Source organism: Doryrhamphus excisus, linkage group LG3 (genome assembly GCF_037039965.1).
Source record: "Doryrhamphus excisus strain RoL-2023G ecotype Guam linkage group LG3, RoL_Dexc_Guam_v1.1, whole genome shotgun sequence".
In the NCBI taxonomy this organism is placed as follows: Eukaryota; Metazoa; Chordata; class Actinopteri; order Syngnathiformes; family Syngnathidae; genus Doryrhamphus; species Doryrhamphus excisus.
Window position 1 is genome coordinate 23,926,234 of NC_136359.1, and position 27,688 is coordinate 23,953,921.

At 37.3% G+C, this 27,688-nt stretch overlaps 1 protein-coding gene across 1 annotated transcript in view; it reads right to left on the minus strand.

Moving 5' to 3' along the window:
* Nucleotides 1-8,637: 8,637 nt before the first annotated feature.
* The window catches only part of tacr1a (tachykinin receptor 1a), a 38,225-nt gene continuing 19,174 nt past the window's right edge, over nucleotides 8,638-27,688 (minus strand). The window contains exons 3-5 of the mRNA XM_058069883.2: nucleotides 15,016-15,166; nucleotides 13,869-14,065; nucleotides 8,638-8,994 (exon numbers count right to left, since the gene is read on the minus strand). Of these exons, the coding sequence (XP_057925866.2) occupies nucleotides 8,655-8,994; nucleotides 13,869-14,065; nucleotides 15,016-15,166 (688 nt within the window). The 3' untranslated portion in view covers nucleotides 8,638-8,654. The remainder of the gene's footprint in view (nucleotides 8,995-13,868; nucleotides 14,066-15,015; nucleotides 15,167-27,688) is intronic.

Here is a 27,688-nt window from a genome sequence, read left to right on the forward strand (position 1 = left end):
CCCTCGCTCACGGTGTGAGACTAACAAGGAACCAGATGTATGACCATTGATAATGTTTTGTCTTATACTACATATACAGATATAAAAGTAGCCTTTTGGGCTAATTCCGGCATATGTACATGTAACCGTAATTACACGGGTTGTTCATTCATTCATTCATTTTCTACCGCTTTTTCCTCACGAGGGTCGCGGGGGGTGCTGGAGCCTATCCCAGCAGTCATGATGTGCTATATTCATATCACTATATTGACACTTACTATGGTACCCATTATGTCATTGGATGCTCATATCATCTTTTAAAAAAATTAAATTAAATTTAAAAAACTTAAACTATATTTAGGAAAGCAGGAAGTGAACAAATGTAACAGTTACTGATTGTAAAAGTACCAGATGGAGGGGTAAGATTTAATAAGCTTTGCTTCTTCCTACTCCTTTTGGACATGTACGTGACAAAAAAAACAACAACAAAAAACAAACAAAAAAAACCCTTAAATGATATTAGGAAAGCAGGAAGTGAACAAATGTAACAGTTACTGATTGTAAAAGTACCAGATGGAGGGGTAGGATTTAATAAGCTTTGCTTCTTCCTACTCCTTTTGGACATGTACGTGACAAAAAAATACAACCCCCCCAAAAAAAACCTTGAACTATATTAGGAAAGCAGGAAGTGAACAAATGTAACAGTTACTGATTGTAAAAGTACCAGATGGAGGGATAAGATTTAATAAGCTTTGCTTCTTCCTACTCCTTTTGGACATGTACGTGACAAAAAAATACAAAAAACCCCCACAAAACCTTAAACGATATTAGGAAAGCAGGAAGTGAACAAATGTAACAGTTACTGATTGTAAAAGTACCAGATGGAGGGGTAAGATTTAATAAGCTTTGCTTCTTCCTACTCCTTTTGGACATATACGTGACAAATAAAATACAAAAAAACCCTTAAACAATATTAGGAAAGCAGGAAGTGAACAAATGTAACAGTTACTGATTGTAAAAGTCCCAGATGGAGGGGTAGGATTTAATAAGCTTTGCTTCTTCCTACTCCTTTTGGACATATACGTGACAAATAAAATACAAAAAAAACCCTTAAACAATATTAGGAAAGCAGGAAGTGAACAAATGTAACAGTTACTGATTGTAAAAGTACCAGATGGAGGGGTAGGATTTAATAAGCTTTGCTTCTTCCTACTTCTTTTGGACATGTACGTGACAACCCCCCCCAACAAAACTTAAACTATATTAGGAAAGCAGGAAGTGAACAAATGTAACAGTTACTGATTGTAAAAGTACCAGATGGAGGGGTAGGATTTAATAAGCTTTGCTTCTTCCTACTCCTTTTGGACATGGATGTGACAAAAAAATCCCTCCCAAAAAACCTTAAACGATATTAGGAAAGCAGGAAGTGAACAAAATGTAACAGTTACTGATTGTAAAAGTACCAGATGGAGGGGTAGGATTTAATAAGCTCTGCTTCTTCCTACTCCTTTTGGACATGTGGAACTGGGAACTGATTATGGGATGCACTCAATTGAAAAAAAAAACTTAAACTACATTAGGAAAACAGGAAGTGAACAAACGTAACAGTTACTGATTGTAAAAGTACCAGATGGAGGGGTAGGATTTAATAAGCTTTGCTTCTTCCTACTCCTTTTGGACATGTGGAACTGGGAACTGATTATGGGATGCGTTCAATTGTAATCTGATGCATGTTCAAATGAAATAAAACCATTACCATTACCATTACCATTACCATTACCATTACCATTACTGGTAATAATCTTTATTAACTGTGATAGAGTGAAACAGCAAAATCCAGATATACACCGAACTTCCAAGCATACCGACTTAGTTCGACACAAGGCAATGCATTTCCACACAGGAAGTGGAAAAAAATCTTCCAAAAGTTACAACCTCAATCCCAATCATCACCCTGATGTTAGCATCTGGGACCAGAATGATGGAGTGCTGGGTTCTCTCCAAATAACACAATTACCTCTGCAGGATGAGGACCAATCTAAGTGTCATTAACTTGAACATTACCTGTTGAGCCGAAGAATGGTCCTCAATTTGCCGGCGGTGAGAAGCCACTTTGTTGCACCATCTGCACAACACGCCTATTTTCTATTAGAGGCTCATTGACATGCACCAACACATGCGGACAGGAAGAGCCACGGCCCAACGGACTCCATATCCCCCTTTTCAGGAAAGAAGGCGTCAAGGGACAGGTTGCATTCACGGTCTAATCAGATAACACTCCAATTACATCATCTGTTGTGCTCTTGTTATCCTGGATCTTTCTGTTCTCTGCTTGTCTGATACCAAGGAGGTCAGTTCATCAGATCATTCGGTTTTGTCTCTCACAACTGATGGATTTCTTCTCATCGTTATCTCAAATTTAGACTTAGAAGATACTCGATCAAAAGATCAAAAATGGCACCTGGTTTTTTTTTTTTGTCATTTGCTATGAACTTCTGTACAAATCAACAATACATTATACCAAGGGTCTCAAACATGCGGCCCGCGGGCCAAATGTGGCCCGCAGGACACTAGTTTGAGCCCCCCCTCAAACTAGTTTGATATGGATGCTGTATGGTATCATGTACCCAGAAAAAATTATTACCTTTGATTAATGTTCATGTTAAAGGTTAAATAACTGTTAATAGTTATCCTCCCTATCCGTGTGGAAGTGGTAAGTTTTTGGCGTTTTTAAGTTTAAAGGAAATAACTTGGAGGCTACCGTTTAGGTCGCTAGCTCTCTAGTTTGCGAGTTAGCATGTGTCTCAAGACCCTGCAGTTGCGCAATATGTTGTAAATAAAAAGAGTATAAATGTGACTATAGTCGTGTTTTGTCATGTCTACAGGGCTCTAATAATGCTTTGTTCATTTTAATCTGAAAAAAAAAAAGTCCACCCACCAACTATATGTGGTTTCTTAAGTTTTTATTATGTGCCGTTTGGATGGCCGAGGGTGGAATTGAACCCTGGTCTCCTAGCTGCGAGGTCTGCATGCTCACCACTGAGGCCGCTGTGCAGCCTCCGCACGTGTTGTGCGAGTATCAAAATAAACGCACTACTACTACATGCAGAACAATACTATTTTTAGATTAATTCACAACCCACAAGGCATGCTGGGTAACTTTCTGTTGGGAGAGCGCGCTTGGATGTCACAACATGCCTGTTTGCGTGTATATTTTATTGTTCATTCATTCATTCATTCATTTTCCACTGCTTTTCCTCACGAGGGTCGCAGGGGGTGCTGGAGCCTATCCCAGCTGTTTTCGGGTGAGAGGCGGGGTACACCCTGGACTGGTGGCCAGCCAATCACAGGGCACATATAGACAAACAACCATTCACACTCACATTCATACTTATGGACAATTTGGAGTGGCTAAATAACCTAGCATGTTTTTGCACTACTATACATGCAAAACAATACTATTTTTAGACTAATTCATAACCCACAAGGCATGCTGGGTAACTTTCTGTTGGGAGAGTGCGCTCGGATATCACAACATGCCTGTTTGCATGTATATTTTATTGTTATTTATTTAAACATTTATTCATTCATTCATTCATTTTCTACCGCTTTTTCCTCACGAGGGTCGCGGGGGGTGCTGGAGCCTATCCCAGCTGTCTTCGGGCGAGAGGCGGGGTACACCCTGGACTGGTGGCCAGCCAATCACAGGGCACATATAGACAAACAACCATTCACACTCACATTCATACCTATGGACAATTTGGAGTCGCTAATTAACCTAGCATGTTTTTGGAATGTGGGAGGAAACCGGAGTACCCGGAGAAAACCCACGCATGCACGGGGAGAACATGCAAACTCCACACAGAGATGCCCGAGGGTGGAATTGAACCCTGGTCTCCTAGCTGTGAGGTCTGCGCGCTAACCACTAGACCGCCGTGCCGCCCTAAACATTTATTTCATTTGAAAAAAAAAACGCACATGCAAACTCCACCCAAGCGGAGGTTCGAACCCAAGTGTTCCTGATCTGTGTGGTCAACATAATATCTGAATATTCGAAGTAAATTCAACTTTTCGGCTGGTGCGACTTATACGATTATAACAAAAAAATGCAGGAACCAGTATACCGCGAGTTGGAACGCATATTTTATAATATCCAAATATAAAATATGTCAATTTTGAAATGATAAAGTCAGAATTGAACGCTCCAGAACCACAACTGACTAGAAGCCGGTTGACTTCTAAAAGCGGCAGGCTGTACTATTTTATGCTGTAGAGGTCATCGGGGGGGTACTGCTCAATAACACTGCTTGTTTTGACACTATTTATAACAGCAAGGACAACAACAAAACAAGACCCAACCATGTAGAATATAATCCTAAGTATCTTTTGTTACATTACAAAACAATTGAAGTGGACAGCAGAGAACATCCCCAGTAGAATAAAGCTGGCATTAAGTATTAAATTACTTCTTTCCATTCCAATAATACATTCCATTTGCTGCAAGGCTGTTTTTGGGACTGCCATAAATGTATATTTACCACATTTTGTATTTTTCGTAGAAGTCACAGACTGTCACAAATACATATTTTCATATTTTAGCATCCAGCTACAATGTTCACGTCACTATAGCACTGCACCATTTGTACACTGTAACATTATATTATATAAAAAAAAAAAAAATTTTTTAAATTGTGAATCTCCAGGTCACTGAAACAAGATTGCGGTCACCGTCAACTTGCATCGGTTCATATTTGTGTCTCGCTTTCACATCACTCGACGATGGAATTTAAAATAGCTGCTTTTGTATGCTGAGAATAGACCGGGACTGATGGGGGGGTAGCGACTGAGAGGGACGGGGGGGGTAGAATGATGCATTTCAACAGGTGATCACTGTGTGTGTCTGTGTGTACTTGTTCCGACCTGCCTGATTTAGGTAGTACTAATGTTGTCAATCAGTCATTTGCGATGCTATTGAATTTTTGATGTGTCGTTTCAACAATTGTTGCATATGTTTATGTGTCAGTGTATTTGTTTCATCATGCGGGATGTTAAATTTGCCTGATGGGCTTCCTCCGTGCACATTATCTAACTGTCCTTTTGTTGGGCACATGCAACGCGAGCTACCTCTCCGCTTTTACCGTGGTTATGCTAAGCAGTGCCGTGCATCGCTGTACATTAGCAGAATACATAATACCTTTGTCGCATTACAATATTGTTATTCACTTCAACATTGGACTAAATGGGAATACAGAGCAAAACATATGAATAATATCATAAATAGTACATCTAAGGTGTCCTTAGTCATTGGAGTACAGTGGAACCTTGGTTAGCGTACGCCCCGGTTAGCGTACACAAAAGATTTAGGGTTAATATTTTGCCTTGCATCTTGTCGTGTTATTTATCCACTGCGAGAGGCTAACTGTTTTCAAAAACAAAATATCTTTCTTGCTAATAGATCGTCGGCCATTGATTGTCAACAGTGGTTCTTTGCTAACTTAACCCTTTCATGCACGCATGATGATAACCTGCTTCAGGATTTTTTCCTTAAGTGTTTTTGTGACACTTTAGGCATGAAAAAAAAATCATCAACTTCATTTTTAAAAATCATGAATTTTTCAAGGAGTCGGTGAACCAAATATAGTTGTAAGTAAACCAATAAAAACAACAAAAAAATTGTAAACAACATAAAACATGTTTTTTTAACATATTCCAAAACTGCTAAATGTACTGCAAAAAACATTTAACCAAAGAAAAATTAACTTTTTTTGAATAAGTTAAGTTATTACTGTCTACTTAATTCCAACCACAACAATGAGGTATTCTCATTGATGCCTACTACTACTACTACTACTACTACTACACTATACTACTACTACTTATCAATTCCTCAAACCGCTTCATTTTACAATTTGTCCCGGAAAGGGTTAACATAACACTAACTAACATAAAACACATTTTTATGGTTTTACAATTTAGCAAATTTAAATGCATATGAATGATGAATGAAATGAACGCATGAAAACGTAGAGTTACTTTTATATCTTCACTCATAAATTCAATGTTGTTTCTAACCTTCTTTATGAAAATGCTGGCACTCGCAACTTTTTTTTGGCTCCATTTTGGCTTATTTTGGGCTGTGGTTAATAAAAAAAAAAAGCAGGCACTTTAATTACAGAAATAACTCATAGCAAAACACGAAGGTGGTGTCCAAGTTGATATGGTTGCCATTGTCATGACTTTGGCAACAATGAAGGTAAAAGTGACCTTAAATACTCATTTATCCCTTTCATTTGGAATAGTTTTCCAATGTAAAATCCTATAAATGTATTTTGTGTTAACATTTTTGGAATATTATTTCTTATGGGAAATTTGTATAGTCCGGTTACTGTTGATTCTTCTGGGATGGAATAATGACGCTAACCAAGGTTCCACTGTGTTTCCCTCAAATGTACTAAAAATGTTGAAACATGGAGTCCGATCAGTGGCGCAAAAAGGGGGTGCCTTGCATTACGGGGGGGTGCCAAAACAATGGGGGTTAGCATTCTGTATATGCATGTCTAAATGATGTGTTCAATAACAGAGGCAAGTCACTTATTAGGTCTGGAATACAAACCTGATATTTTAGACTGTAGATTAGATAGAATAGATTTGTTTTTAAGGAAGTTCATGTTAGTGCGCCATCTTATTCTGAGCTGATTGATAAATGTTCATTTATAACTTTCATTCATCATTTATATGTATTTTGAATCGTTTTCTGAATGTCAAAGTATCACTGAAAAATTAAAAAACATGTTTTGTGTTAATATTTTGGGCTTTCTGAAATGAATTAAGTGGATTTACATTATTACTTGGTTAGAGTACGTTTCAGTTAGAGTCGGACCTTCTGGAATGGATGTATAACGCTAATCGAGGTTCCACGGGTTGAGTTAAGTTTTGAATGATTTTAGGTCTACTTTTTAGTTTTCCGCTAAACGGCATTAAACACACAGCACGCTGGAACAAACAATAGCAAGGTTTGTACATATGCTAAGTTTTGCGCAAAGGTACGTTGTGTTTTGGAGTGAAAGTGTTTAGAATGCAAAGCGTGTTTGGAATCAATGTTTATCGTGATGAAATAGTCATGTTAACATTTTGGGCTTTCTGAAATGAATTAAGTGGATTTACATTATTACTTGGTTAGAGTACGTTTCAGTTAGAGTCTGACCTTCTGGAACGGATGTATAACGCTAACCAAGGTTCCACGGGTTGAGTTAAGTTTTGAATGATTTTAGGTCTACTTTTTAGTTTTCCGCTAAATGGTATTAAAATGTGTGCGGTAAACAAACAGCACGCTGGAGCAAACAATAGCAAGGTTTGTACATATGATAAGTTTTGCGCAAAGGTACGTTGTGTTTTGGAGTGAAAGTGTTTGGAGTCAATGTTTATCGTGATGAAATAGTCATGTTAACATTTTGGGCTTTCTGAAATGAATTAAGTGGATTTACATTATTACTTGGTTAGAGTACGTTTCAGTTAGAGTCGGACCTTCTGGAATGGATGTATAACGCTAACCGAGGTTCCACGGGTTGAGTTAAGTTTTGAATGATTTTAGGTCTACTTTTTAGTTTTCCGCTAAACGGCATTAAACACACAGCACGCTGGAACAAACAATAGCAAGGTTTGTACATATGCTAAGTTTTGCGCAAAGGTACGTTGTGTTTTGGAGTGAAAGTGTTTAGAATGCAAAGCGTGTTTGGAATCAATGTTTATCGCGATGAAATAGTCATGTTAACATTTTGGGCTTCCTGAAATGAATTAAGTGGATTTACATTATTACTTGGTTAGAGTACGTTTCAGTTAGAGTCGGACCTTCTGGAATGGATGTATAACGCTAACCAAGGTTCCACGGGTTGAGTTAAGTTTTGAATGATTTTAGGTCTACTTTTTAGTTTTCCACTAAATGGTATTAAAATGTGTGCGGTAAACAAATGCACGCTGGAGCAAACAATAGCAAGGTTTGTACATATAATAAGTTTTGCGCAAAGGTACGTTGTGTTTTGGAGTGAAAGTGTTTAGAACGCAAAGCGTGCTTGACAAATATTAGACTTCATCCCTGCGATAGTTCTTTTGTGTCCTGTTCCAGGTTGGCCCGAGTCCGTTGTCAGTCTCTGGAGCATCTCCGTGACGCAGACGAGATGCTAGCAGCTGTTGGAGTCAATGTTTATCGTGATGAAATAGTCACGACAGTGCTTCAGGTAATCATCACTGCTTTTCCAGGAGCGTCTGTTGGGGCTCCCTTGAGCCAAACAGGTGCTCAATCTTGACATGTCTCACTTGGGGGAGGGGGGGGACATATTGGCATGAAAATACTCCCAAACCTGAGGTCCTCCAGCTTTGTCTCTTTGCATGAAAACACTTGTGTGGAATGAAGAGCCGTGCACTGACAGCCTGCTGGTGTCATGTTTTAGCTCAGCTGCTCTAAAATAGACTTGTGAGATGGAGATTGTGTGATGTGTGCAATGCGAGGGCGGGTGTGACGAGCAGAAAGTTGCGTGAACAATCAAGCAGTGCATCTGCTTCTGTGTGCGACTTTTGACGTCGTCGTCATTCCCGAGTCTTTTCCACCAGGTTGTTTGTAAACGACGTTCCAATGTAAAAGCAATCCCTCGAACGTTTGCGTCGTCTTTTTGCACAACTCACAACGTCTGCTCTTGAAGGTTGTTATTGGAATAGAAGCTAGATCCCTCAGACACCGTTTTGGAGACGCTCCAAGATGAAGACCCGTTGGAGGTGAGCTCCAAAGAAGACACCACAGCGGCTCCAACAGGCCCAGGACCGACTCTGGCTTTTGGTTTGGAGTGCTCCATTTCATCCCCCACCTGGACCACCGTGGATACGGTGGTCTCCATTCGGCCGGCTTTGTAGGTGCTTGTCTGAGTTTGAAAGTAACGAGTGGACTTCAGCTCCAGACCTTCGTGTGAGCCTTGAGGGACACAGGGGCAGCAGCGGAAAGCTTGTTGAAAACCGGCACGGAACCTGCAGAGGAATTACAACAGAATTTAATTTATTTTATTATAGTTTTCTCTCCATATTATGTGAAAAAAACTTTTTAATAACAAAATGTAAACAGGAATTGTTTAACATTTACAGTGCCTGCAACTTTTAGTCGACTTGGCAAGAACATTAGTCAGCCTGTCGGCCGCAGACTTGCTCAAAAACTTGCTAAAATCTTTGCTGCTAATGTTAGCGATGACTATTAGCTTTGCATCGATGAAGCAGACTAAACTTGAGTTGCTTTGGTGGTAAGCAAATCAGTCATATGACTCAGCGTTTATCAATGGCGCGGTCCGAGTGTCTTTGAAATTTCCTCCATTCATTCGGTCCATAGTGAGTGTGAATGGTTGTTTGACTATATGTGCCCTGTGATTGGCTCGCCACCAGTCCAGGGTGTACCCCGCCTTTCGCCCGAAGACAGCTGGGATAGACTCCAACATGCCCGCGACCCTCGTGAGGATAGATGAAAACTTATTTTTAATCTGTGATTAAATGTGATTAATTCTGATTTAACTACGGCCACAGTGCGATTAATCGAGATCAAACATTTTAATCGTTTATATTGCTATTTCACAACATTTTGCATGAAAATCGTGGCAAAATTCCAAAATTGATATCTCTTTACATAAAATTTGATGTAATTATTGTAATAGCACATAGAATCATTTTTTTAGTAAGATTTCCTATACTTATTCTAGATGAAAACTTATTTTTTATCTATGATTAAATGTGATTAATTCTAGTTAACTATAGAGAAAAATAAAATTAATCGTGATCAAACATTTTAATCGTTTGATATTTCACAACATTTTTGATTTTTCCATTTTTAATAATGCACAAATTGGAACCCAGTTCTACGTACTTCTATTCCTTTCCTTTATCAATGGCGCAGTCCGAGTGTCTTTGAAATTTCCTATTCATTCAGTCCATAGGTATGAATGTGAGTGTGAATGGTTGTTTGTCTATATGTGCCCTGTGATTGGCTGGCCACCAGTCCAGGGTGTACCCCGCCTCTCGCCCTAAAGCGAGCTGGGATAGGCTCCAGCATGCCCTCGACCCTCGTGAGGATAAGCGGTTTAGAAAATGAATGAATTGACCGATAACCTAAACATGCTTCTCCATTTTCTCTTTGCCGCTCTGCTCCTCGCTGCTCCTCACCTTGCCCTCCCAACTACAATGGGATCTTATGCTAAACCAGGGGTCTCAAAAAAGCAGATATTTACTGTAAACCATAACTAGGACCATATATCCTACTTTTCTATTATTTTTTGTAAGAAGCTCACCATGCCATCTCACTGTCACACAAGAGCAGGAGGCTGTGATTAGTGAAAAAGTTGGTCACCAGCTGCTCTGCATTGTGGAAAATTAGGCCCATAAAAACAAATGTTTTTCCTCCCTAATTGTAGCTGTGCAGCAACACAAAATCTGAGAGGATTATTGGACTGGTTCCAATTGGCCAGAGACACACACATCCTAAATATGCAGATGCATTTGCACGCACGTGTTATCTTTGTGCAAACATTACGTTCAGCACTGAGGCCATATGACTTTTCTGATATTTAATTAAAGTTAGGTTTTTAAATGTAACCCAATGACACAATTCACATAGCTGCATCAAGGTGGCAACCGGAAGTGTGCCGGGGACCGCTTTGATACAAATACGTGTATTGTTGCACTCCTAATGTACAGTCAAAGTTAACACTTTAATGACATGATGTTTCCTTTAACAGCGGTAATTTTTTCAAAAAAAAATCTTTTGAGCTGACACTGTAATAAAAAAACATTTTAGTTTTCATGTGAGAGGTCTCACTCGCTCACATTTTGTATTTGCTGAGCGTTTGGGGGCGACTTTATAAGCGAATATGTTAATAATAAAGAAAAACAGTCATACAAAAATATGCTTGCTGACTGTATTGTTTTAAAATAATGGCCCAGAGTTCCAAAATTTATATCTCTTTATATAATATTTCATGTAATTATCATTGTAGTAGCACATAGAATCGTTTTTAGTAAGATTTCCCCTACTTATTATAGATGAAAACTTATTTTTATCTGTGATTGAATGTGATTAATTCTGAGTTAACTATGACTACAATGCGATTAATCGTGATCAAACATTTTAATCGTTTATATTGCTATTTCACAACATTTTTTCATGTAAAATCGTGGCAAAATTCCAAAATTGATATCTGATATATATATATCATATATATATATATATATATTGATATATATTCCAAAATTTGATGTAATTATTTTAATATAAATTATAATAATTGTAACAAGGAATCGTTTTTAGTAAGATTTCCTACACTTATTATAGATTAAAACTTATTTTTATCTATGATTAAATGTGATTAATTCCGAGTTAACTATAGATAAAAAATAAAATTAATCGTGATCAAACATTTTAATCATTTGATATTTCACAACATTTTTGTTTGAAAATCATGATTTTTTTTAATAATGCACAAATTGCAACCCAGTTCTACGTACTTCTATTCCTTTCCTTTCCCCTCTGGAAAAATGGTGTGACAATGTTCCAAATAAAAATAAAAGTATAGTATTTTACAAACTTGCTGACTGTATTGTTTTAAATAATTGCCCAGAGTTCCAAAATTGATATCTCTTCACATAAAATTTTATGTAATTATCATTGTAATAGCACATAGAATCGTTTTTTTAGTAAGATTTCCCCTACTTTATTACAGATGAAAACTTATTTTTATCGGATTAAATGTGATTAATTCTGAGTTAACTACAGACAAAATGTGATTAATCGTGATTAAAGATTTTAATCATTTAATATTTCACAAAACTTTTCATGAAAATTGTGATTTTTCTTAGTTTAGGCCCCCGCCTTGATATGAAAGTTTAATGTAAAGTTTGATATGGATGCTGTATGGTATCATGTACCAAGAAAAAATTATTACGTTTGATTCATGTTCATGTTAAAGGTTAAATAACTGTTAATAGTTATCCTCCCTATCCATGTGGAAGTGGTAAGTTTTTGGCTATTTAAGTTGAAAGGAAATAACTTGAAGGCTACCGTTTAGGTGGCTAGCTCTCTAGTTTGCGAGTTAGCATGTGTCTCAAGACCCTGCAGTTGCGCAATATGTTGTAAATAAAAAGAGTATAAATGTGACTATAGTCGTGTTTTGTCATGTCTACAGGGCTCTAATAATGCTTTGTTCATTTTAATATGAAAAAAATCATTTGTCTACCCACCAACTATATGTGGTTTCTTAAGTTTTTATTATTATTATTATATTTATTTATTACTGATTGATTGATTTTCTTTATTCTTGATTTGTTTATTTATTTTTCATCTTATTTTGTGTAGAAAAATAAAAATTAAGATATTTGAGAACAGTGGAATGTTTTATCAGAGCTTTTCTTGTAGAAAATCGGAACCAAAGCGAAGTTTATTCATTTTTCTTTTTTTTTTTTTTTTGTTTTTTTAGCTCCAGTGGCCCCCCAAGTAAATTGAGTTTGAGACCCCTGCTGTAACTGAAGCATGTTGCAATTGACGTATAAGGGACGTTCATTCGGGGGTTGACTTTCCGCAACACTTGCTGCTGGCAGGTGTTCATTTACATGTCTCATCATGCGAGGTTTACAGTAAAAAATTACAGCGGTGATAACCGGAACAACTGAGGCGAGGCATTGTGGAATCTCCGGGAGAGGGAGAGAGAGGGCAGTGAATAAAGAGGAGAGGGAAAGAGATAAGAAGAAATTGATGGCAAATGGAAAAGAGATAACCATTATTTGATTTAAATCATCTGAATTGGTGGAGACAAAGTTTATGACGAATGACTAAACCTCAGCATCTATTAGGACGCTCACATATTTCACTTTGTCGTGTTGAACGAATTTTCAAGGTGAAAATACCCACAGTGTGACGGCGAGGAGACGATTAACACCTTGTCTATTTTTTGCTAAGCTAAATATACACGACAGGCATTGTCCTTTCATAAAATAATATTTATTGCAAAACTGCTTTTTGTCTTCAATTGTGTTGCCATCGACTAACAATTTGATGAAGTGTGACAAACACGTACCACACCACGATATTTCTATTTGGTAGGGGTGTGTATTGGCAAGAATCTGCCGATACGATACGTATCACAATACGATATATCCCGATATTGTTAACAAGGCGATATTTTATTTATTTTTTTTTTCTTGTAGTTAAAGATTATTTCCTGGAAAAACTGAATTACACCAGCGATATGCACTTACTAAACACATTTTTTATTCCATTAGAACAGTATGTTATGCTGGATCACAAACTTTAGTCTGTAAAAATAAAGCTTTAACATCCAGCTTTAAATTTACACAAAAAAAACCCATAAAAAACAAATAAATTAAATGATGTCTCAAGATCAAGCTCAAATGTTCACATTCTATTAGCTGTGAAAAAATGCAGTCTAAGTCTAAGTCTAAGTCTCCTCCCTATCCGTGTGGAAGTGGTAAGTTTTTGGCTACTTAAGTTTAAAGGAAATAACTTGAAGGCTACCGTTTAGGTCGCTAGCTCTCTAGTTTGCCAGTTAGCATTGAAGCATTGAAAAAGTTTGTATATTTTTCTGTTTTTAATAAATGCGTTTTTTTTTTTTTTTTTTGGGAAACTTGATGCGGCCCAGTCTCACCCAGAACCTAGCTCCAGTGGCCCCCAGGTAAATTGAGTTTGAGACCCCTGGTCTATGATAAATGCATATCATACTTTTTATCGCCGAAATGATATTTTCTTCCACCCCTAGTATTTGGTATAAATATTTGATAGATATATCTGTTTTATATGAACAGATAATATTAACAGACTGTGCTGTATATCAGTTGAGAGTGCAGATACTGACCTGCTGTTGAGGCAGCAGTAGATGATGGGGTTGTACATGGTGGAACTCATAGCCAGCCACATAACGGCCAAGTAGACTTGCTGGATGAATCTTTCCTCAAACATATCGGGGAAAAACTGGTGCAACAGGAAGTACACGTGGTAGGGCAGCCAGCAGATGGCAAACGTACAAACGACCACGATCATCATCTTCACCACCTGCAACGCAAACAAAAAAAAAAAACAAGTCACATCGAAAAACATGTTTATAACCTTCTAAATATATTTTTAAACATTATTAGAGCCCTCAAGATATGAAATAACACCTCCTGTGGATAGGAAGTGAAGTGACATGGAGTTTTAGCTAGCCATAGGTTACATTAGCACATGTTAGGGATGATTGTTATTATTATTATTATTATTATTATTATTATTATTATTATTATTATTATTATTATTATTATTATTATTATTATTATATCTCTGCTAAATTGGGTGATACTAGTATAAAGGCAACTATAGGTGTGTTATTTCATGTCCAAGGCGCTCTATTAATATTAAAAACTGTATTTAAGACCGTAAAACAGATTATGCTCTAACAAAGAAAATCTTATTGTTAGGTGAAATGTGTCGTATAGTTGGATTTTTTTATTCATAAATTTGACATTTCCGCAGTTGGCGCATAGAAAAATTGTTTACAACTTTATGAATGTGTTTTTTTTTTTAAAACATTAGAGCAGGGGTCTCAAACATGCGGCCCGCGGGCCAAATGTGGCCCGCAGGACACTAGTTTGAGGCCCCCGCCTTGATATGAAAGTTTAATGTTAGTGCGGCCCCAGAAAAAATTATTACGTTTGATTCATGTTCATGTTAAAGGTTAAATAACTGTTAATAGTTATCCTCCCTATCCGTGTGGAAGTGGTAAGTTTTGGGCTATTTAAGTTGAAAGGAAATAACTTGAAGGCTACCGTTTAGGTCGCTAGCAGTCTAGTTTGCGAGTTAGCATGTGTCTCAAGACCCTGCAGTTGCGCAATATGTTGTAAATAAAAAGAGTATAAATGTGACTATAGTCGTGTTTTGTCATGTCTACAGGGCTCTAATAATGCTTTGTTCATTTTAATCTGAAAAAAAAAAAATTAGCATATTCGCATTAATACACAACAGCGTACCTTGCGTTTGGCGGTCAGCTGCTCCTTGTAGCGGTCAGAAGAGTCTCCCGGGATCTCGCTGGCCCAGAGACTAAGTCCCACCACCAGGTAAGCACAGCCCATCACCAACAGGGGAAGGAAGTAGATGAGGATGGCCACGCACACGTAATACCTGTGGAAATACACGCATGCATCTTCATTAATCAAGGATGCTCCATCCATGACCAGGGCAGACGTCTTCCTGCTGAATGATGACAAAAGCTGATGACATAGCTACAGCGCTAACGTGTAAGTCTTCCTTAATAGCAACATGTCACATAGGTCCGGTGGTTTTCCAACAACACCAGGTCTTCACCCTCCTAATGGCTAGAGGTTAGCCATTAGCTATTGCCTCAAAGTTAGGCACTGGCTACTTGCTAGAAGTTAGCCTTTAGCTAATGGCTAGAGGTTAGCCATTAGTTATTGCCTCAAAGTTAGGCATTAGCTAAAGTTAGCCTTTAGCTAATGGCGAGAAGTTAGCTATTAGCTAATGGAAATAACTTGTTAGCCATTAGCTATTGCCTCAAAGTTAGGCATTAGCTAATGGCTAGAGGTTAGCCATTAGTTATTGCCTCAAAGTTAGGCATTAGCTAAAGTTAGCTTTAGCTAATGGCGAGACGTTAGCTATTAGCTAATGGCTAGATGTTAGCCATTAGCTATTGCCTCAAAGTTAGGCATTAGCTAATGGCTAGAGGTTAGCCATTAGTTATTGCCTCAAAGTTAGGCATTAGCTAAAGTTAGCCTTTAGCTAATGGCGAGAAGTTAGCTATTAGCTAATGGAAATAACTTGTTAGCCATTAGCTATTGCCTCAAAGTTAGGCATTAGCTAATGGCTAGAGGTTAGCCTTTAGCTAATGGCTAGAGGTTAGCTATTAGCTATTGACTCAAAGTTAGGCATTATAGCTAAAGTTAGCCTTTAGCTAATGGCAAGAAGTTAGCTACTAGCTAATGGCTAGAAGTTAGCCATTAGTTATTGCCTCAAAGTTAGGCATTAGCTAAAGTTAGCCTTTAGCTAATGGCGAGAAGTTAGCTATTAGCTAATGGCTAGATGTTAGCCATTAGCTACTGCCTCAAAGTTGGGCATTAGCTAATGGCTAGAGGTTAGCCATTAGCTACTGCCTCAAAGTTGGGCATTAGCTAATGGCTAGAGGTTAGCCTTTAGCTAATGGCTAGAGGTTAGCTATTAGCTATTGACTCAAAGTTAGGCATTAGCTAAAGTTAGCCTTTAGCTAATGGCAAGAAGTTCGCTACTAGCTAATGGCTAGAAGTTAGCTAGTAGCTATTGCGTCAAAGTTAGGCATTAGCTAATGGCTAGAAGTTAGCCTTTAGCTAATGGCTAGACCTTAGCCATTGGCCATTGCCTCAAAGTTAGGCATTAGCTAAAGTTAGCTTTTAGCTACTTGCTTTAGCATTAGCTAAAGTTAGCCTTTAGCTAATGGCTAGAAGTTAGCCATTAGCTAATGGTTAGAGGTTAGCCATTAACTATTGCCTCGAAGTTAGGCATTAGCTAATGGCTTGAAGTTAGCCTTTAGCTGATGGCTAGAGGTTTGCCGTTAGCTATTGCCTCGAAGTTAGGCATTAGCTAACGGCTTGAAGTTAGCCTTTAGCTGATGGCTAGAGGTTAGCCATTACCTATTGACTCGAAGCTAGATATGAGCTAATGGCTAGAGGTTAGCCATTAGCCATTGTCTCGAAGTGAGGCATTAGCTAATGGCTTGAGGTTAGCCTTTAGCTGATGCTAGAGATTAGCCATTACCTATTGACTCGAAGCTAGATATGAGCTAACGGCTAGACGTTAGCCATTAGCTATTGCCTCAAAGTTAGGCATTAGCTAATGGCTAAAAGTTAACCTTTAGCTGATGCTAGAGTTTAGCCATTAGCCATTGCCTCGAAGCTGGCCATTAGCTAATGGCTAGAAGTTAGCCATTAGCCTAGCTTGGAGCCCTCAACTTCCTCTCACAACGCCCACAGTGCTTTCTAGTAGTAGTGGGCGTGGAAGCTCCTGTAACATCTAAATATACGTCTCATTAATGATAGAATTTATTTTATTTTTAGAATATCCCAAGGACCATGACAAAAAAATGCAGTGGGTCGAGAATGGTCTTGGTGCCGCACTTTGGCTACCATTGCTCTACCAGTCTAACCACGTTTGAGGACAATAAGAAGTATAGGACTCCTCTGTGGAGTTAACAATTTTTTGTTTTTTAGTTTTCAGAAAGTAAAACATTCTTCATTTTGAATGTGCCTGCCGTGTTTTTATGATTAGCATTTGTGGTCAAAAGGCTATTTTGGGTGCATTTAGCCAGACGGCAGCATACAATTTCAAGATAATCATGCTTGCCGGGGGGGGATTTTGAAGTTAATGGTTTTGGCAGTTGTGGCTCCCCCTATGTGTCGTCAATGGCGGCCATGTTTTTCAACCAATTTCTCTCAGATTTGGTGTACTGGTGCCAAGGTAATTAAAGATACAGTAATCACTTTGCACTTCATGAATTGCATGGTTTCACTCTGTAATGGTTTTTTCAAAAATATATTCATTCGTACATCATGCAGTTTCGCAGTACAATATCCCTGAAAAAATATGCATATTTTTGCCGAAATTAACAATTTTTAAGGATAAAAACATTTAAATGAAGCTACATACAGAAAGCATTTAAAAGACATATGGAAAAAAAAGTTTATGATAATGTGTACTAGTCTACATTGGTCACTAGGTGTCAGTAATGTTACTGATTGGGAGACACACAAGCACCAGACCTTAACAACAGGCTTTTATTGCAGGTTTGAATGATTACTCACTCACAATCGTCCCTAATATCAGACACTAATAACTAATAAGTAATAACCCACGCCAAGCTAAAACTCAACTCTGAACCACCGATCTCACTTCCTGTTTACCACTCGCCCATATTTATCATATTTATAGTAACACATGTCTTAAATTGCTTATTTTCTCTTATGATTTTAATATTATGTCTACTATAGTGGGTAATGTTGACTATAGGGGTGTTATTTCATGTTTAGGAATCTCTAATGTAAAAAAAAACCCATTTAGAAACAATTTTTCTATGCACCAACTGCGGAAATGTCAAATTTATGAATAAAAAATCCTACTATATGAACCATATTTCACTTAACAATAAGATTTTTTTGCTGTTTCACTCACGTTTTTTCAAAAACACAGTATATTAATTATTAAATCATGCTGTTTCATGGTTGAATATGGCTTCTTCATAGCCAAGAAAATATGTATTATATGTATACATAGCATATATGCATTCAATTGTAAATATTTTGGTCAGAATGAAACATTTTCAAGCATTCAAAGACACCGTGATGATATTCTGCAGCGGTCACTAGTTGTCAGTCATGTTGCTGTAATGTTTGGTGAGACACACAAGCACCAGACTTGAACAAAAGGCTTTTAGTGCAGGTTTGAATGATAACTCAGGCACAATCGTCCCTAATACCAGACACTAATAACTAATAAGTAATAACCCACGCCAAGCTAAAACTCAACTCTGAACCAACGATCTCACTTCCTGTCTACCACTCGCCCATATTTGTCATATTTATAGTAACACATGTCTTAAATTGCTTATTTTCTCTTATGATTTTAATATTATGTCTACTATAGTGGGTAATGTTGACTATAGGGGTGTTATTTCATGTTTAGGAATCTCTAATGTTAAAAAAACACATTTAGAAAAAAATTTTCTATGCGCCAACTGCGGAAATGTCAAATTTATGAATAAAAAAATCCTACTATATAAACCGTATTTCACTTAACAATAAGATTTTCTTTGTCAGAGTATAGATAATCTGTTTACAACCTTCAATAATTTTTTTTTAAATATTATTAGAGCACCCTGGACATGAAATTTAGCAGATATAAATAATTGTAAATAAGCCATAATGACATAAATAAGACTCGTGCTTATGTGTGTTGCTGTAAATGTGCTTTCCTAGGGAAGCATGAGTGGTGGACAGGAAATTACAGAGTTGCGTTTAATTTCTCCGTGGGTTATGGCCGCAACAGTAGCCTGTGTTTTTATGAGGGATTTGAACTGGGACTTATTGTGCTGTTACTGTTGCGACACAAACAGTAGAGAACGCTTTAACGCTTTAACTCTCGTACTGTATTCTTGCCTCCGGTGGTCTGGTGCAATGACAAAGTGGCTTTAAACCAGCGTACATTGAAGCTGTTTTAGACAGTAAATCATGCAAAAGTACTTTGGAACCCTAACACAATGCCCAAGGGAATTTTTTGCCGCATATTTGAATATTAGGAGTGTCGTGCAAAGTCAGAGCAATTGAAGCAGTTGCTAATAAGACTCTAACTTGGACTTTCTATGTTTGTCTGAAACCTGGTTAAAACCCTCAACTCCTATTTTTACTATTTTCCATGTACCTGGCTACAATATCTTTAGACAAAATAGGTCTCAAACATGCGGCTCGCGGGCCAAATTTGGCCCGCAGGACACTAGTTTGAGGCCCCCCGCCTTGATATGAAAGTTTAAGCGCAAGTTTGATATAGATGCTGTATGGTATCATGTACCCAGAAAAAATTATTACGTTTGATTAATGTTCATGTTAAAGGTTAAATAACTGTTAATAGTTATCCTCCCTATCCGTGTGGAAGTGGTAAGTTTTTGGCTATTTAAGTTTAAAGGAAATAACCTGAAGGCTACCGTTTAGGTTGCTAGCTCTCTAGTTAGCGAGTTAGCATGTGTCTCAAGACCCTGCAGTTGCGCAATATGTTGTAAATAAAAAGAGTATAAATGTGACTATAGTCGTGTTTTGTCATGTCTACAGGGCTCTAATAATGCTTTGTTCATTTTAATCTGAAAAAAATCATTTGTCTACCCACCAACTATATGTGGTTTCTTAAGTTTTTATTATTATTATTATATTTATTTATTACTGATTGATTTTCTTTATTCTTGATTTGTTTATTTATTTTTCATCTTATTTTGTGTAGAAAAATAAAAAGTAAGATATTTGAGAACAGTGGAATGTTTTATCAGAGCTTTTCTTGTAGAAAAAGTTTTATAAAAATTTTTATTTTTAATAAATGCATTTTTTTTTTTTTTTTTTTTGGAAAACCTGTTACGGCCCAGTCTCACCCAGACCCGAGCTCCAGTGGCCCCATTGACTATTCTGGTTGATTATTGCGGCGCATGTAGACACGCCATTGGAATATTCCTTTTCCATGTATACCATTGTTTTCGGAAAAGTCATTCAGAAAGATTCCATTCGGAAAGAATAAAAACTCATATAAACGTGGCTACTGACTATGTATACTTTGCATAATACACAAAGGAAAAGTAAAGTGAAGTAAACAACACTTGACGTCTTGTTCATCCATTTTAATCAAATGCAATCATAGCTACGTAAGTTCCCACACCACCTGAATGCGCCTGCAGACGTTTACACATTCACCGACTTTCCCCTGTGAGGATGAATATTATTCACTTTTTAATGTCGCTTTTAATGTCTTTTTGCTTGTTTTGTAAGCTCATCAGATGGAGTGGAAACATCTCAACCAAAGCTTTGGGAACTGTTCGGGGATTTTAATGACTTCATGAACAACAAGTGACAATTGGCTTCATGCATAATTGGTCATAGACAGTGCTTGATCATGTGTCTCATTATGTATAATACATACAGTAAAGTCTCGTTATATCGATATTCTCGAGAGTCGGAAAAAATACCGATATAACCGGACTATCCATATATCCGATCCTGCGCCGAACTGCATTAAAAGTGGGCAATAACGCACTCGACATTGTTCTATAGTATAGAACAATGTCGAGCAGCTTAAATCAATCTTTGCTTAAGGATTTCAATATGTGGGGCGGGTTGAGCATGACCTGTGAACCAGGAAGTGCGGGAATCGGTGTGTGTGGTGGAAGTGTGAAAAATAAAGTTGACTGGAAGCAGCCGTTCGCCGTGTTCTTTTTTGGTATTGAAATCCTTAAGCAAAGATTGATTTAAGCTGCTTTTGTATCGATATAAGCAGACCAAATTGGCTGGCGGGAGATGAAAAGGGCATCGTAGTAACCGGATTATCATAATAACCGGGTATCGTACTAACGGAACTAATTATATCATAAAAGACTAGAAATTTGCCGGGAAATGAAAATAGTATCATAATAAGTAGTAATTCGTTATAACCGATATCGATATAACGAGACTTTACTGTATTTTAAAAGATGGACTGTATGTGTAAGTATTTTTACAGTCGTATTAAAGTCAAAATCTATAAAAGAAAAAAGTTATTTTAAAGTAAACCAGAACAACAATTAAAATTGTAATTTTGGGGAAATTACATTGCAGAAAAAGTTATAATATTACAAGAATAAAGTCAAAATATGGAAATAAATTCAACATTACCGGAAGCCATCGTCATTGTAATTCACAGCAGGAATATTAACAAGAAGAGATTTTAAATTGTTGGGAATTTTTAAAAAAAACAGCAGAAACAAAAAAAAAAATTGAAATTCTATGACAATAAAATAAATATAAAAAAAAAATAATATTAAAAGAAAATGTCATATTCTAATGAGAAAAAAAGTCGCCATTTTACAAGAATTCTGTCATTTTAGTTGCAAAAAGTTAAAATAGTACTTTTTAAATTGAAATTTAATTTTAAATTCATCTCTATGTGAAACAAATAAGTTATAACATGATGACAATAAAATAAAACGACGATAGGAATAAAATCATAATTATGAAAAGAAAAGGAAAAACTAACCAAAAACAAACAAAAACAACACAAATGTGAGAATATCAAAATATTAACAAGAAGAGATTTTAAATTGTTGGGAATTTTTAAAAAAACAGCAGAAACAAAAAAAAAATTTAAATTCTATGACAATAAAATAATTACTAAATATTAAAAGAAAATGTCATATTCTAATGAGAAAAAAGTCGCCATTTTACAAGAATTCGGTCATTTTAGTTGCAAAAAGTTAAAATAGTACTTTTTAAATAGAAATTTTATTTTCAATTAATCTCTATCTGAAACAAATAAGTTATAATATGGTGACAATAAAATAAAACGATAGGACGATAGGAATAAAATCATAATTATGAAAAGAAAAAGAAAAAAAAACAGAAGAACAAAAACACTAATGAGAAAAAATCAAAATATTAAGAAAAAACAAGCAACAAAAAGTCACAATTTTAAGAGAATAAACTTAATAAAAGAGTAGCACAAATTTGAAAAATATTGAATATGTATATTAAAGTGCACATTTTGGATTGGCCTTTTACTGTGGCCAACCTAGTCATGTTGTCTCATCAGCGTATTGATTGACATGCTGCACCTAACAGTATGACTTGGCTAGATTATGAATCATAAAAGATGAATGCTCACTAACACAGATTTATGAACAATATTTGCCTTTTGTTGAACACTTTTTCGATCTTTGACGTTAGCTTCTGTAAAATAGAACTGAAACAAAAGTAAAGAATTGCGGTTTTCTCGCCGGAGTCCCGGATTCTTTGAATAAAATCCTTCATAAATCTCAGGGTTGTGGTGGCACTGAAGCAGAGGAAAGTAACATATCTATAAAAGTCACGACTGTCATCTATTCCGAGGCAATGGTTCAAGTAGGACCTTGTAAGCAGCTGACAGAGCCATCTCCTGAGAGCTTTGACTGAAGGTTGAGGTTTTATAAAAAAAAAAAAAAAAAAAAAAAAAAGAGTCTGCACTCTGTCGCCTCCCAGTCACTCAAGCTGAATCAATAAAACCTTGGTCAGCACATAACATCACATGACAAATTATACACAGTCGGGCCGCTGCTTCATTTCTTTACCAAATATGAAAGCTTGCTTTAAACGTTGGGATGGAAGTATTGTATACACGGAGTGGGAATGTGTACAAAAAACGCAAACATCCGAGGAAAAACAAACTTCAGGTCAGCTTGATCAAGTTTATACATCCACAAGTATTTGGTAGAGTGGCTGAATTTGTAGGATTTTGCCTGTACACAACCCCCAACCCCCCCAAAACGCTTGCTTGGACTTGGTTAATTGGATCTTAAGGAGGTTCTAAATCAGGGGTCTCAAACACGCGGCCTGCGGGCCAAATGTGGCCCGCAGGACACTAGCTTGAGGCCCCTGCCTTGATATGAAAGTTTAAGCGCAAGTTTCATAGTATCATGTACCCAGAAAAAATTATTACGTTTGATTCATGTTCATGTTAAAGGTTAAATAACTGTTAATAGTTATCCTCCCTATCCGTGTGGAAGTGGTAAGTTTTTGGCTATTTAAGTTGAAAGGAAATTAACTTGAAGGCTACCGTTTAGGTCGCTAGCTCTCTAGTGTGCGAGTTAGCATGTGTCTCAAGATTGCAGTTGCGCAATATGTTGTAAATTGTTCAGGGTGTACCCCGCCTCTCGTCCTGAAGACAGCTGGGATAGGCTCCAGCACCCCCCGTGGTAGAAAATATCATTAATTCAATAATAATAATAATAATAATAATAATAATAATAATATAATATTAAATTATATGAATTAATATTAAAATTAAATATTATTAATTAAATATTATTTTCTCAATTTATATGTATTTAAGTAAAATTAGTTATTTACGAAATAATTTTGTAAAAAGGTTTTCCCTGGCTTATTTTCTCGCTCTTATATTGACTAATACGAGTTTAAAGGTGACTATAGGGGTGTTATTTCAGACCCTTTAGAGACTCAACTATCAATAAACACCCTGGACTGGTGGCCAGCCAATCACAGGGCACATATAGACAAACAACCATTCACACTCACATTCATACCGATGGACAATTTGGAGTGGCTAATTAACCTAGCATGTTTTTGGAATGTGGGAGGAAACCGGAGTACCCGGAGAAAACCCTCCCTATCCGTGTGGAAGTGGTAAGTTTTGGGCTATTTAAGTTGAAAGGAAATAACTTGAAGGCTATTATTTGCCCTTTTATTATTATTATTATATTTATTTATTTATTACTGATTGATTGATTTTCTTTATTCTTGATTTGTTTATTTATTTTTCATCTTATTTTGTGTAGAAAAATAAAAAGTAAGATATTTGAGAACAGTGGAATGTTTTATCAGAGCTTTTATTGTAGAAAATCGGAACCAAAGCACTGAAACAATGAACAAATTAATGTCAATTATTACCCACTTAGGGTGTTTTCCGTGTGTATTTGCTGTATAGTTCTACCTTTCTTCAACACGATACAAATGCATTCTCTGTTCTTGCATTTGGTTTGCCGCGTCAGAGGTTGAAAAGAAAGAGAGTGGCCATTAGAAGGTGTTGAGAGGATGGGCTAGGTCAATGTCACCCTTCCGAGCAGCTCTCACAAGTCAACCACAAGGGAGCATTTGATGTATTTGCTAAAGTGCACAAGCATGCTTTGTATCCTTTTTACGTATGTACCCGTTCGTGTTATGCCGCCACCTGAATCTTGAAGCTTGCACTAAAAATAGCCCTCATACTGCGATTCAGTTCACTTCTGTAAGCTATTTGCATTGTCCAAATTTGTGAAGCATACAAATCGTACTGTAATCCCTCGCTACTTTCACAATTTCACCCTATCACAGTTTTTCAAAAATATATTAATTAATGTACTATGTTGTTTTGCGGTTGGATACAGCCTATTGGTTAAAAAAATGCATACAGTAAAGTCTCGTTATATTGATATCGGTTAAAACGAATTACTACTTATTACGATACTATTTTCATTTCCCGGCAAATTTCTAGTCTTTTATGATATAATTAGTTCCGTTAGTACGATATCCGGTTATTATGATAATCCGGTTACTACGATACCCTTTTCATCTCCCGCCAGCCAATTTGGTCTGCTTATATCGATACAAAAGCAGCTTAAATCAATCTTTCAATTTCAATACCAAAAAAAAACACGGCGAACGGCTGCTTCCAGTCAACTTTATTTTTCACACTTCCACCACCAGAGTGCAGCACACACAGCGGAAAACACCCGTCCCTCGCGCCTACCCCTCCGGGTGCCATATCAAAGATCCGCCCATTTTTAATGCAGTTCGGCGCAGGATCGGATATATGGATAGTCCGGTTATATCGGTATTTTTTCCGACTCCCGAGAATATCGATATAACGAGACTTTACTGTATTTAACGTACTCATGATACAACATTTTTGTTATACTGTCATAAATAAACAGAATCAAACAAACGCAGCCATGAACTAACAGCAAAGCCAGAAAGTGACAACAATAACACAATCATACCATTCAATGATATTATGTTGTGATGATGAAAAATTGGTCACAAGTATGTTTTTTTTTCAGTAAGTGACTATGTAGACTGAAAAATAAAATACCAGTGATCAGTGATTGCTGCTGGAATGAAACCCCATTCTATTATTCTAATATTCCGAGAATAAATCAGAGTCAAAAATATGGATTTAATTACTGAAACTGAGACTATACATTCACACTGCAATGTAAATATGATGCATAATTCAGATTTTTGGGTTAAATCCATGCTGCACGGTTGTCGAGTGGTTAGCGCTCAGGCCACACAGCTAGGAGACTCAGGTTCAATTCCACCCTCGAGTACTCCGGTTTCCTCCCACATTCCAAAAACATGCTAGGTTAATTAGCGACTCCAAATTGTCCATAGGTATGAATGTGAGTGTGAATGGTTGTTTGTCTATATGTGCCCTGTGATTGGCTGGCCACCAGTCCAGGGTGTACCCCGCCTCTCGTCCCGAAGACGGCTGGGATAGGCTCCAGCACCCCCACAACCCTCGTGAGGATAAGCGTTAGAAAATGAATGAATGAATGAATGAGTTCTCCTCTTATGTTGTGTGGAAGTGGTAACTTTTTGGCTTCTTATTTTCTTTCCCCACCCTCGGCCATCTCTGTGTGGAGTTTGCATGTTCTCCCCGTGCATACGTGGGTTTTCTCCGGGTACTCCGGTTTCCTCCCACATTCCAAAAACATGCTAGGTTAATTAGCGACTCCAAATTGTCCATAGGTATGAATGTGAGTGTGAATGGTTGTTTGTCTATATGTGCCCTGTGATTGGCTGGCCACCAGTCCAGGGTGTACCCCGCCTCTCGTCCTGAAGACAGCTGGGATAGGCTCCAGCACCCCCTGTGACCCTCGTGAGGATAAGCGGTAGAAAATGAATGAATGAATGAATGAAAAAATATTATAAATTAAATTTTAATTAATATTAAATTATACATATAAATTATTATTAAAATTAAATATTATTAATTAAATATTATTTCCCCAATTGATATGTATTTAAATAAAAAAAAAATGTTATTTACTAAATAATTTTGTAAAAAAAAAATTCTCGCTCTTATATTGAGTAATACGAGTTTAAAGGTGACTATAGGGGTGTTATTTCAGACCCTTTAGAGACTCAACTATCAATAAATTTAACGACTTTTTCTGTGTTCTTGGAGACTTTCCGCCCTTCTCAACGAGCAGCGGGCACCTCTGTGGGGTCTTCCGCCATCACAAAGCAGTGACAGGCGGTCGTGGGGGGTGCTGGAGCCTATCCCAGCTGTCTTGAAGCGAGAGGACTGGTGGCCAGCCAATCACAGGGCACATATAGACAAACAACCATTCACACTCACATTCATACCTATGGACAATTTGGAGTCGCTAATTAACCTAGCATGTTTTTTGGAATGTGGGAGGAAACCGGAGTACCCGGAGAAAACCCACACATGCACGGCGGAGAACATGTGAACTCCACACAGAGATAGCCGAGGGTGGAATTGAACCCCGGTCTCCTAGCTGTGAGGTCTGCGTGCTAACCACTAGACCGCCGTGCAGCCTAAAACAAAAAGTTATGTAACAAAAAAAAAAGCAACAGAAAAAATTTTGGATAGTGGAACCTCGGTTAGCGTACGCCACTGGTGAGTGTGTTTGGCCTTGGTTTGCATACATTTTCCTGGATAGAGTACAATACAGTATGGCGTGCATCTTGTTGTGTTATTAATACACAGCGTGTTCTTAGCCTGGTTAGCAACTTACTAATTCACCGGAAACAGGAATTTAACTCCTCGCCACGTTTATGTCATCAGTGGTTGACTTTTTTACTTATTTCTCTCCCACAATGTTATTTCTCTCTCCTACTGCGTCCATCTCAATTACACGGCCAATCATGCAAATCTGACGACCTCCAACATCAAGCTCCATGATGAGGTGAAATTATTAGCCGCGGAGCTCTGTAGGACGGTTCTACATCGCAGCAGGCAACAATACCTGTAGTGGGGCAACGTGGAAACATGTAAGAGCTCACCCTGAGTCGGTCCTAATCAGCGACTCGGCTTCCCCTGGATGATTTTAGCAGATGTTGCACATTCACTTATCTCCTATGTTCTACTGAGGCTTTTTCATTAAAAAAAAAAAAAAAAAGTAATACGAGCGAATGAGGAATCCCATCATGAAGAAATTAAACTGCTGCAGCGCAATTCATCATAAAGTATATTTCCATGGAGAAATATACAAAAGAAGCCGTAAAACTGCTTTTAAATGGCTGCTCGGCTCCTGAGCGGGATAAACACATCGGTTGTCATCAGCCTTGTGCGTCACTGCTTGTGTCTCCAATGCAATGAATCCATCTGCAATGGTATATGTCATATATATATTTTTCTTTATTATTAGCATTTTAG